We start from the raw sequence: 12,701 nt of genomic DNA, 5'->3' as shown, positions 1-12,701 counted from the left end.
TTTACTGGGCACTGGCACTACCACTGGGGAAAGAGGGAGCTTGACTGTTGGGACAGCTTTCACCTGAAGCAAAATGACAAATTTACTGGAGTTCTATGAGGATGTGTCTAGGGCAGTGGATAGAGGAGAGCCGGTGGATGTGGTCTTTCTGGATTTTCAGAAGGCGTTTGACAAGGTACCTCACAAGAGGTTATTGCAGAAGGTCAGGGGACATGGAGTTGGGGGTAGGGTGTTAGCGTGGATAGAGGATTGGTTGTCAAATAGGAGGCAGAGAGTGGGGGTCAATGGGTGCTATTCGGATTGGCGGTTGGTGACTAGTGGGGTGCCCCAGGGGTCGGTGCTGGGGCCTCAGCTATTTACCATTTATATAGATGATCTGGAGGAGGGAACCGAGTGCAGGGTGTCGAAATTTGCTGATGACACCAAGACTGGGGGAAAGGCAAATTGTGCGGAGGGTGTGGAGAGTCTGCAGAAGGATCTAGATAGGCTGGGCGAATGGGCCAGGAAATGGCAAATGGAATTTAATGTTGGCAAGTGTGAGGTGGTCCACTTTGGTAGGAAGAATGGTAGGAAGGACTATTACTTACGGGGCGAAAAACTGCAGCAGGCGACGGTGCAGAGGGACCTCGGGGTCCTTGTGCATGAGTCGCAAAAACCCAGCTTGCAGGTGCAGCAGGTGGTCAGGAAGGCGAATGGGATGCTGGCCTTCATAGCGAGGGGGATTGAATATAAAAGTGGGGAGGTCTTGCTGCAGCTGTATAGGGCATTGGTGAGGCCGCAGCTGGAGTACTGTGTGCAGTTTTGGGCGCCGCACCTGCGCAAGGATATTTTGGCCCTGGAGGGAGTGCAGAGGAGGTTTACTAGGCTGATACCGGAGTTGAGGGGATTGAGCTATGAGGAGAGGCTGAATAAACTAGGCTTGTACTCGTTAGAGTTTAGAAGAATGAGGGGAGATCTCATTGAGACGTATAAGATGATGAATGGGATGGATAGGATAGAGGTGGAGAGACTCTTCCCGCTCAAAAAAGACAGTAGGACTAGGGGGCACAGCCTCAAGATAAAGGGGAGGCGGTTTAGAACGGAGTTGAGGAGGAACTTCTTCACTCAAAGGGTGGTGAATCTCTGGAATTCTCTGCCCGTTGAAGTGGTGGAGGCTGCCTCGCTAAATATTTTTAAGAAGCGGGTTGATGGGTTCTTGATAAGAGAGGGGATTAAGGGTTATGGGGAGAGGGCGGGAAAGTGGAACTGAGCCACGACAGATCAGCCATGATCTTATTGAATGGCGGGGCAGGCTCGAAGGGCTGGATGGCCTACTCCTGCTCCTATTTCTTATGTTCTTATGTTCTTAAAATGGGACCAGTATACTGGTTATTGTAGAGGACTTTAAACTAAAATAACAGGGTATAGGATTCGTGTGAAATGCAATTTGCAAAGTTAAAGACAAGGACAAGGTATTACTGCAGGATAGCAACATGGATAATGATAACTAGAATGTGTCAGAAAAGGACGAGTGTACAAACATAAGACTGCACCAGCAAGTGTCAGCATAGGGAAAAACAGCAAGAAAACAGAATTAAAAGTGATTTATCTGAATGCATGCAACATTCATAAAAAGCTGAATAAATTGATAGCACAAATAGAAGAAAATCAGAACGGTGTAATAACCATTACAGAGACATGGTTGCAAAGTGACCAAAGCTGGGATCTGAATATTCAAAGATATGAGATTTCATAAGGAAAGGAAGAAAGAAAAAGGAGCTGTGGTAGCTCTGTTAATAAAAAATGAGATTAATATTGTAGTGAGTGATGAACTTGGTTTGGAGGATCAAATAATAAATCAGTTTTGGTAAAGTAGTAACAAAGGAAATAAGTCATGGTTTAATGAGCCCTTGATTGTAGCTACAGTGTAGGATGGTGTATAAATCAAGATACAAATCAGGGCTTGTAAGAAAGGTACTATAATAATCGTGAGATTGTAATCTTCACACAGATTGGATGAATTAAACTGAAAAGGTCACAGAGGATGAGTGCATTGAGTGTTTTCAGGACAATTTCTTAGGATAATTTGATCTGGAAATGCTAGGGAACATGCTATTTTAAATCTAGTAACATGTAATGAGACATACTTATAGTTACAGTATTTGTGGTTGATCCAGTTAAATTTCTGGTAATTGGTAACCCTCAGAATATTGATGATGGGGGTTTCAACAATGATAATGCCATTGAATGTCATGGGGTGATGATTAGATTCTCTGTTCTTGGAGATGGTTATTGCCTGCCACTTATGGCTGAAGACTGGTATGTGATGCTGGGGACTGCAGCAGTACTTTGTTCTGGTCTGTTGGCTGAGAGATTGTTTAGTTACGCCTGAGGCTTGGAGTTGATCAACATCCTACTTCCCTGCAATGCAACCGTGAGGCTGAGAACTTCATGGATAACACATTCCATGAGAGAAGCACCCTGCAGCTAAAGAGTGCGCAGAGACAAATTGATGACCACCAGAAAGAAACAGACAACTTTGCAGATAGTGCTCAAGTCCCCAAAGTGCATCTCACTTTCTAAACAGTATTCAGTTTTGAATATTGATGAGGTTAATGGTTACTATTGAGAGTACAACCAAACCCAAGATCACTGTACCAAAGGTGGTTTAGCAGTAGTGGACAAAGAGGGTCAGGAAAGCAGTAGTGATTAGGAATTCAATGGACAGGAATTTCTGTGGCTGCAAATATAACTTCAGAATGATATGTTGCATCCCTGGTGCTAGGTTAACAATGTCATGGAGAAGCTGCAGAACATCAACGTTGACAGTCATGGGACCAGAGCTCATGATTCATAGAGCTAATAATTAAATGGGTAAAGAGAGGGAGGAGGTCTTGCAAAAAAAAAATTAGGAAAGAACTTTGAATGCAATACTTCAGAAGTTTAATCCCTAGGTGTAATGTTTTGGTCCGGAAATAGGAGGATAATGCATGCTGTAAGAGTATATGTACAACTACTGAAGATGACAGAAAGTAGTGAAAACAACGTATGTACCCTGGGCTCTATAATCAGAAGCATACGGTACAAAAGCAAGGAGGTTATGATGAACCATTTATCCAACAGTTGTTCAGCCTGAACTGGGCTAATGTGGTTAGTTCTGGGCATTACACTAGAAAGGATGTTAAGGTTTTATAGAGTGTGCAATAAAGATTTGCACAAATAACTTTAGGAATAAGGAATTTTCTTTCTTTCTATAATCTACAGGTCTTTAAAGTTCAAATTTGGTATCATGTAATCAACATGTCCCATTTAAGAGACCTTATCCATTTGTAAATTTATAATCATAGAATCCCAATGTTGCAGGAGGCCATTGAGCCCACTGAGTCTGCATCAACCACAATCCCACCTAGGCCCTATTCCCGTAACCCCACATACCTACCCTGCTAATTCCTTGACACTGGGGTCAATATAGCATGACCAATCAACCTAACCGACACATCTTTAGGTCTGTAGATTGTATCCATTAATTTTGAGTTTCTCAATTTAATGGAAAACAAGTGACAAAAATAAATAACAGTGCAATATTACCTTCAGAATTGGCTTGAAGTTCTTCTGAAATATCAGACACTGATTGGAGTTTATCATCTTCAACACATCCAACTGTCACTGAATCATCATTTAACATGCCATTGTCTTGCAAATGTTTATTGCAGTTACTGGCCTTCATAATATTTCCAATTTCAGTTTGTATTGGAGAACTAACAATTTTCACATTCTCTTTAGTTTCCATTTGAGTAGAGTTTCGAACAGTTTTGAATGGTGGGATAAAAACTTTTGCTGGCTTCGATGTAGTCTGTCTGCTGCTGTTCTGTTGAATACAGCCACTCGAGTGCCTTTGGAATGGAGGTTTGAATACTGCAGCTTGTCCTTTCAATGACTTGGCTTCATATTGAAGGCATACATTATGCTGAATTGAGTTTTCTTGCACAGGGAATGTGATATTAGGAGAAATTGACTGCTGATGAATTCTATTTGAAATGCTATTGAAATATATAAAAAAAAAATCAATACAAGGCTTCCTTCTGAACCCAATTGTGTTTCAGTCAAGACTACTTCTATTATAAATGTTTTATTTAAACCTCTAATTGCACTCGCATTGTAATGTTAAGAACCCAAACTGGATCCCAAGTTTAAATTTCAGGTTCAACTAGGATTTTCACTTACAATTGTCAAAGAGGATTCATTTTGCTACGGTTGGTTAGGGATGAATAAGACTACTTCCTGAATCCTTTATTCAAATATGCCCACTAGATAGAAAATCAACTTAATAGCAGCAAAGAGTTCTGTGGAAAAAAAACTGCAGGCTGAACCATCCCGGGTTCCCCAAAAAGGACAGCTCAAATTCTTAAGGGGAAAGTTAACATGAAAACATAACTGCTGACAAAGAAAGCTCGAGAGAATGTGAATATACATACTTAGTACATTTCAATATAGATACCACCAACAAAACTATATGGCATGGCCCATTGCAGATACTACTTTAAGGGCTAGAACTCGTGACAAGTTCTCAGAAGGACATTTGTATGAAATTTATAAATTCAGAATCATCTTTGTTATACGCATGCAAAATGAATTTTAAATTCAGCAGATTTTAACACGCAGTTTTAAGGTTTCAGATCCATCACTGAGAAGTTACTTTGCCTTCTTTCATGCTACTACAACCATAAAGTAAAATAAAATTGAAAAAGGAAGACAAAAAACCTCAAAATGCAGAACACAAATTTATATATTTTCGTGTGGAAATGGTAATAGCAAACAAAGTAAAGTTTACAATCGGAGAGAGAAGCAAAATCAAACACTGGAATTTTCTGGCTGTGGACAGGAAAGCTAACAGCTAGGATACAACTGGTAAGTAAATCAAGCCACTTATGTGGGCATTTTACCCACATAGGAATGTGTATGCTGCTGGATAGCTGAGACTGCAGCAGGCGACGGTGCAGAGGGACCTCGGGGTCCTTGTGCATGAGTCGCAAAAACCCAGCTTGCAGGTGCAGCAGGTGGTCAGGAAGGCGAATGGGATGCTGGCCTTCATAGCGAGGGGGATTGAATATAAAAGTGGGGAGGTCTTGCTGCAGCTGTATAGGGCATTGGTGAGGCCGCAGCTGGAGTACTGTGTGCAGTTTTGGGCGCCGCACCTGCGCAAGGATATTTTGGCCCTGGAGGGAGTGCAGAGGAGGTTTACTAGGCTGATACCGGAGTTGAGGGGATTGAGCTATGAGGAGAGGCTGAATAAACTAGGCTTGTACTCGTTAGAGTTTAGAAGAATGAGGGGTGATCTCATTGAGACGTATAAGATGATGAATGGGATGGATAGGATAGAGGTGGAAAGACTCTTCCCGCTCAAAAAAGACAGTAGGACTAGGGGGCACAGCCTCAAGATAAAGGGGAGGCGGTTTAGAACGGAGTTGAGGAGGAACTTCTTCACTCAAAGGGTGGTGAATCTCTGGAATTCTCTGCCCGTTGAAGTGGTGGAGGCTGCCTCGCTAAATATTTTTAAGAAGCGGGTTGATGGGTTCTTGATAAGAGAGGGGATTAAGGGTTATGGGGAGAAGGCGGGAAAGTGGAACTGAGCTACAACAGATCAGCCATGATCTTATTGAATGGCGGGGCAGGCTCGAAGGGCTAGATGGCCTACTCCTGCTCCTATTTCTTATGTTCTTATGTTCTTATGACTGCTAGGTGAAACCTGGCCACCTCCGAAAGGGTTCTTTGGGGTGTGGCTCTCCGTTATATCCGCCCATGGCCCATGGAAAGTCTCGGGTGGTACTGCTGCTGTCATTATGCAATGAAAGTCTCCCAACCCCCAACTGTCAGGCCCTGTTTATTTGGCATTGGCAATGGCACCCCCAAATCCCATTTTGAGGGTGCCCAACCACTGAGCCATCCTCTCCCTGCAATGCAGTCCCAGCAATACCTATGCTGATGCTGCTGAGGCTGGTGAACCGCGAGCCCTCTGAATAGAGCAGTACTGCATGGCAAAATGCAACCCAGAGTCTGGTCACCTGCCAAAGTGGGGTTATCTTCAACTCCAACAGTGGGACTTCTGGCCCCTTAACAACAATAAAGGTTAATCATCAACTGTCCTGCACATTTTCCAGCGGAGATATACAAATTGGAACTGGCAAACACCTGATAGGAGGTTTTTTTAACCATTCTCTTAAATGAAGAAGGTAAATTGGGTGGTACGTTAGTGTTGATGCAGATGAAAGTCAAGCTAAATCAGAAGTTATATAAAGCAATGAAGGTACAGTAATGGTTCATGTTATTAATGGTTATTTTACCAGAGGTTTGGGCTAATAATCCAGAAAAGGCAAGTTCAGAGTGCAGAATGGTAGTGAGAATTCAAATACAGTTTAAAATAGATCTGGAAGTAAAAAGTTGATATACTAAATTGATGTAAAAAAAACCACATCTAGTTCACTAATGTTCTTCAAGAAAGGAAACCTGCCATTCTCAGCCAATTTGACAAGTGACTCCAGACCCATAAATGCGGGTGATTTTTAACGGCTCTTTAAAGTGGTTTAGCATGCCGCATCAAGCCTTTAGCAATGGTTTCATAAGGTTTATCATTACCTTCTCAGGGCAAGAGGGGCTTAGCAATACACGTTAACCGTTCCAGAGACAGCTATATTATGAGAACAAACTAAAAAAAGGTAATGTCAAACCTGTACAAATCTTTAAGTCACAGTTACTGAATTTAAAATACAGAAGTTTTTGTGGGCATTAAATATTATTGTGAAAACAAAATGTATAAATTATGTAACAAAATGTATAAATTATGTAACAAAATAGTAAATGAAAATTCTACTTTTATTTTGATTCAGAGTTAAATTTCATTTCTGAAACAAGCTGCTGTATGTACCTTTTGTCTTTAGATGGACCACAGGTGACCGGATTCAGTGGGACACTGTACATGAATTTCCTTCGATCACAAAGTACTCCTGAAATAAAAATAAATTCAATATTTTCATCCTTGAATAAAACAAAATAAAGCTTATTAAAAACCCTAAATTTGAGCATCTGCATCAGATCTCCAACTTTTCTATACTACTGTAAAGAGCTTTGATTTCTCCACTTGTTGGATAATGGAACTGCCATTTACGGTTAATGGAATATTAATATAGTTTAAAACAATGTAAAATTAGTGCATCCATGATGTGGAAAATTTGGGAGTAAATCTATTTGTTCAAAAATAACTGCAAACTAATTGTGTATCTCCGTTAGACAAGGCTTAAAGATGATTCATTTTTTCTTACAAGGACCATTATTGGCTGAATCATTAAAATGTACTTTTTTTAACAATGGAAAATCTGTTACCACATTGTAAATGCCACATTTCAATTCATCTCAGTAATCAATCAATAAGAAATCTACACAGCTATTGAGAACACCAGGTGAAAAAATGACATCAAATCCACACACAAACCCCCATCTCTATTACTCCAGCTCCTCAAAAAAATTATTAGTAAAAATAACACATCATTCCAGAACTGCTGGATTTAATTCAGTAACAGAATACCATTGGGGGCTACCTCTTTCCAACACAGAAAAATATTGCTGGGTAGTAAAAATCGGGACAAATGTCACACATATGCTTAATACATGTCAACTACAAAACACAGGCTTCATCTTTAATTGCTTGGCTTTTCAACCTTCCATTTGGAAAGACTCCAGTCAGTGGGGGTGATTTTACCATTTTTTGTCTAAGTGCTGGGTGGACTTGAAACTGGGAGAGTTTCAGATCTGTCTCCTGGACACGTTTTCAGGCCCCTCCATACACACACTGCTTGCAAAATTCTGAGCGAGCCTGTTGCTCGCTGCAGAAGCCTGTGGGCAGGGCTGAATGTGCCTGAAAGCCTGTAGAGGGGGGGTAATGTGCACGTGCAGCCTTCCTGCATTAGCAGTAGCAGGAATCTGATGGACAAAGAGAAAGGTGTCAGGCCCCGACTAGTGCAGGAGCCTGAACCAGCTCCTCCCCCACCCACTGCAATAGCAGGGGCCCACAGCTTGAGATACAGACCCGGGCAATCTTCCCCACCGCCTAGACCGATTGCAGACCCCCTCCCTCCCCACCAATTGCTGCAGAGTGGCAGTGGGCTCCTTCCCCCCAATGATCACTGCAGAATGGCAGCTGATCCCCTCCCCCTATTAGCCCCTCTCCCATTAGCCCTGCCCCATTGATCCCTCCCCACATTAGCCCCACTCCTGGCACTGCCCAGTGGGCATTGCTCAGGTGCCCAGGTAGCACTGCCAATCTGGCACTGCCCAAGGGACATCCCCCCCTTTACCCTTGGCCTTCCTGAGGGGCCTCAATGGCCTCCAGTTCCACAACCAAGGCCAAGTCGACTGCTCCCTATTCATGGGGAGCACGTCTATATCTCACTGGCGAGAACCTTTCCCAACGAGGTCTTAAAGGGAGGCAATGTTAATGTTCCTGATTACATGTTTAGATTTCAGATTCTAATTTCCATAAATTAAATTCCCTCTCAAAAATAGCAACACATTCTATCAGATTGTATGTTTTTAGGTCAGTGCAGTCCACACATGACTAATTGAGAATCCAGATATGGCTTATTGCATTTTTGATGAAAGATGAAAATAGGCATCAATACAGCAAACTGGCCTCTCGGCAACAATTCAAGAAGGCAGCTCACCTTCACCTTCTCAAGGGCAAGTAGGGATGGGCAATAAATGCTGGCCAGCCAAATGCTGCCTATGTCCTACGAATGAATAAAAAACAAGACTACAAGCAACTAACTTCATGACATGCAGAAATTCCATCCTTTCAAGAGGATCCTGAATCAACTTTGGCTGTTCACCTAAAACTGCCCTTCAGGGAAGAAGGCATCTTTATCTGATCGACAACATGTGCTTTCCAGAACAATCACTTGAATTATGAAATATTATTTTTGCTTAGACCCTGTAAAGCTGCACAACTCGCTTCAACTGTATGTCCCTTGAGTGTCTGTGTCTGAGTGTGAAGGTCAGTTGACTGAAACTGGATGCGGATACACTTTTCTCTGGAGCAGTCATGGCAGCAACAAGGGTCACGATGCTGGAGTTGGATTCACTGTCAGGAGTCATCTTGTTCAGAAACTTGATATCTACCCAAGGGTGTGAACGACTGGCTTATGACATTACAACTTCCTCTACAGAACAGAAGTCAAGCCACCATGATCAGCACCTATGTCCCCACAATGAACAACCCGGACGAGATGAAAGACAAGTTCTACTAAGAACCAGATGCCCTACTATCAGCAATGAGCAGTACCGCCAAGCTGATCTTGCTTGGCGATTTCAATGCAGCAGTAGGGTGTGACTCTGCAACTTGGCAGGGAGTCATTGGAAGGCATGGAGTGGCAAATGTAACAATAACGGCCTACTCTTAACGATGACCTGTGCAGCACCTGACCTCCTCATCACCAACACAACCTTCCATCTGCCTATCCGTAACAAGATCTCTTGGATATATCCTCATTCTAACTATTGGCATCTTATCGATTATGTCATTGTCAGAAGACAGACAGGATGTCAAAGTGACCAAGGCCATGCGTGGTGCTGACTGCTGGGCAGATCACAGGTTCATTGTCTCCAAAATGAGGCTCTGCATCAGACCCAAGAGGCGAAGGAAGCAAGGTTATGAAAAGTATCAATGTGACCAAGCTAAAGAACCCCAGCATAGCTTCAGCACTGGCTGAAGACTTAGAAATCAATCTTGCTGACATACACCTCGCAGGCAGCGCTGAGGACGACTGGGAACGCTTCAGGGATGCTGTCCATACATCTGCATTGAAGATGCTCAGGCCCTCTACCCGCAAGCAGTATAACTGGTTCGATGAGAATGAGAAGGAGATACAGGCTCTACTTGTTGAAAAGCACCATCTTCATTGGGCCTGTCAGAATGACCCATCATTAGCTGCCAAGAAAAATGCTTTGACCAGTGCTCGCAGGACAGTCCAGAACAAACTATATAAAATGCAGGATGCCTGGCTGAGTGCCAAGGCAGATAAAATACAGGGATTCGCTGACAGAAACCACTTGAAACAGTTCAATGAAGCCCTCAACACTATTTACGGACCTCAATCTCTCGGGAGATCCCCCCTCCTGAATACAGATGGTACAACTCTCATTATAGAGAGAGGGCTCAGATCCTGCAGAGACGGGCTGACCACTTTGAAGCCGTCCTCAACCGACTATCATCTATTAGCGATGATGCAATAGACAGAATTCCCCAGGTTGATATCAACAGTGCCATGGATGATCCACCGGTAGTAGTCAAAGTCACAAAAGCTGTCAGCCAGCTATCTAGTGGCAAAGCCCCAGGGGCAGATGCCATACCCACAGAGATCTACAAAGCTGCTGGTCCTGTACTTATTGAGAAGCTCACCGAGTTGTTCCAGTCCTTTTGGAAGCAAGGATCCATTCCTCAGGAGCTTAAAGATGCTTCCACAAGAGAAAGGGCAAATCGGCAAGTATGTGACAACGACCAAGAATCTCGCTGCTCTCCATCACAGGAAAAACCATCACAGGAAAAACCCTCACAAGAGTCCTGCTAAATTGTCTGGTCATTCATCTGGAGCTGGGCCTGCTTCCAGGGTCACAGTACGGCTTCCGCAAAGATCTCGGGATTATTGACATGATTTTTGCTGCGCGCCAACTTTAGGAGAAGTGTCAGGAGCAGAAGTGTGAGCTCTACACAACCTTTGCTGACCTCGCAAAAGCCTTCGACACTGTCAGCCGACAAGGCCTGTGGAGGATCATGTCAAAGTTCGGGTGCCCTCCCAAATTCATTCAAATGGTATGCCAGTTCCATAACGGCCTGAGTACTGGATGGCGGAGAACCCTCTGAGGCATTCCCAGTCACCAATGGCGCCAAACACGGCTGTGTGCTCACACCCAAACTGTTCAGCTTGATGTTTACTGCCATGCTGAATGATGCCTTCCAGGACAGTGTTGCTGGAATCAGCCTCAAGTACAGAGTGGATGGGAAGCTCTTCAACCTGAGGAGACTTCAAGCTATTGCCAAAGTAAAGGAGACTGTTCTGAGCGACTTCCTCTTTGCCGATGACTGCACCCTGTATGCTGGCTCAGAGCCAGAGATGCAAGTCAGTTTGGACAAATTTTCCACAGTTGTGACAACTTTGGACTCACCATCAACATTAAAAAGATCGAAGTTATGCATCAGCCTGCTCCTCATGCACCGTACACAGAACCCATAATCACAATCAAAGGACAGAAACTACAGGCAGTGGACCAGTTCACTTATCTTGGCAGCACCCTCTCCCAAGCACTGACTATTGACACAGAAGTTAACTGCAGAATAGCAAAAGCAAGTTCTGCTTTTGGTAGACTGCGCTCCACTGTATGGGAACGTCGAGGAATCAGCCCAGCAACAAAACTGAAAGTCTACAGCGCTGTGGTACTTACTACCCTCCTATATGCCCGTGAAACGTGGACTGTGTATTGAAGGCATGCAAGACAGCTTAATCATTTCCACATGACTTGTCTTCACAGAATATTACGTATCAGATGGCAAGACAAAGTAGCAGACATTGAAGTTCTCTTTAAAGCGAGTCTACCATCAGTCCACACACTGCTGGTGAGAGCCGGTGGGCAGGTCATGTCATTCGTATGCCAGACGAGCACATACCCAAGTAGCTCCTTTCTGGGGAACTCTGCTGGGAGACACTCACATGGAGGGTAAAAGAAACATTTCAAAGACACACTCAAGGCCTCCCTGAAGTTGCTGGACATAGACACAAACACCTGGGAAACGCTGGCACAAAACCACCCTACCTGGCGCTGCCTCATTCACAAGGGCTGTCAAGCTTATGAAGCAAGGTGCATTGCTGACACACAACTTAAACACGAGCTATGCAAATCCAGAACCATCAGCGCAACAACTACAATGCCTACACAAGTCTGACCAACATGTACCAAAACATTCCGTGCCCAAATTGGCCCGATCAGTCATCTTCGGACACACCGCAACCAACCTCAAAATGACTAAGTATCAAGGTCCTCATCGATGATGATGGATGAACAACATTATTTTTGCTTAGACCCTATAAAGCTACACAATTCGCTTCAACTTTATGTCCCTTGAGTGTCTGTGTCTCAGTGTGAGGGTCATAGCATTAGACTTTGGTGACTGCATAAATAAACAATCCATTATTTCTTATGAAAAGCTTGCTGCTGGTTATTCAAATTGTTCACACACTTGGGTTAAAAACACATCTGCCTCTCAAAAGTGGACTGCAGACAGTTGGGAAAGAATAGAAATTTCAGCTGTACGCTCTCAACTTGTCCAAAACAGTACAAAAAAATACATTTACCGGCTGTGTGTGCATGTTCTCCTTATACAGATATACAGATGGCCATATCTTGCAATACAGCAATTGCTATTCAACAGTATTCAAGCTGGTATTTCGATGGAATCTTTCCATTAGAAAGCCATTAATCAATATAGTCATATCTACAGCTTATAGTCGCTTATAGCTGATAGTCAATTCTGCAATTCAGTGAAACTACAAACACTCTCAATCCCAATACTTACGGACAAAGAACAAAGAACAGTACAGCACAGGAAACAGGCCCTTCGGCCCTCCATGCCTGTGCCGCTCATTGGTCCAACTACATCATTCGTTTGTATCCCTCCATTC

General features: G+C 43.4%; 1 protein-coding gene and 1 long non-coding RNA gene across 2 annotated transcripts in view; one reads left to right on the top strand and one right to left on the bottom strand.

Moving 5' to 3' along the window:
* The window catches only part of brca2 (BRCA2 DNA repair associated), a 103,181-nt gene that overhangs the window by 56,411 nt on the left and 34,069 nt on the right, over nt 1-12,701 (bottom strand). The window contains exons 13-14 of the mRNA XM_080197444.1: nt 6,902-6,980; nt 3,568-4,019 (exon numbers count right to left, since the gene is read on the bottom strand). Of these exons, the coding sequence (XP_080053570.1) occupies nt 3,568-4,019; nt 6,902-6,980 (531 nt within the window). The remainder of the gene's footprint in view (nt 1-3,567; nt 4,020-6,901; nt 6,981-12,701) is intronic.
* On the top strand, nt 4,040-8,141 carry LOC145349100 (uncharacterized). The gene is made up of 3 exons (XR_013888057.1): nt 4,040-4,887; nt 6,621-6,692; nt 6,915-8,141. It is a non-coding gene; the product is annotated as an uncharacterized LOC145349100 (long non-coding RNA).

Source organism: Carcharhinus amblyrhynchos, chromosome 10, assembly GCF_965287045.1.
Source record: "Carcharhinus amblyrhynchos chromosome 10, sCarAmb.v2.hapA, whole genome shotgun sequence".
Classification (NCBI taxonomy): Eukaryota; Metazoa; Chordata; class Chondrichthyes; order Carcharhiniformes; family Carcharhinidae; genus Carcharhinus; species Carcharhinus amblyrhynchos.
This window is presented reverse-complemented; position numbering and strand designations above follow the sequence as displayed.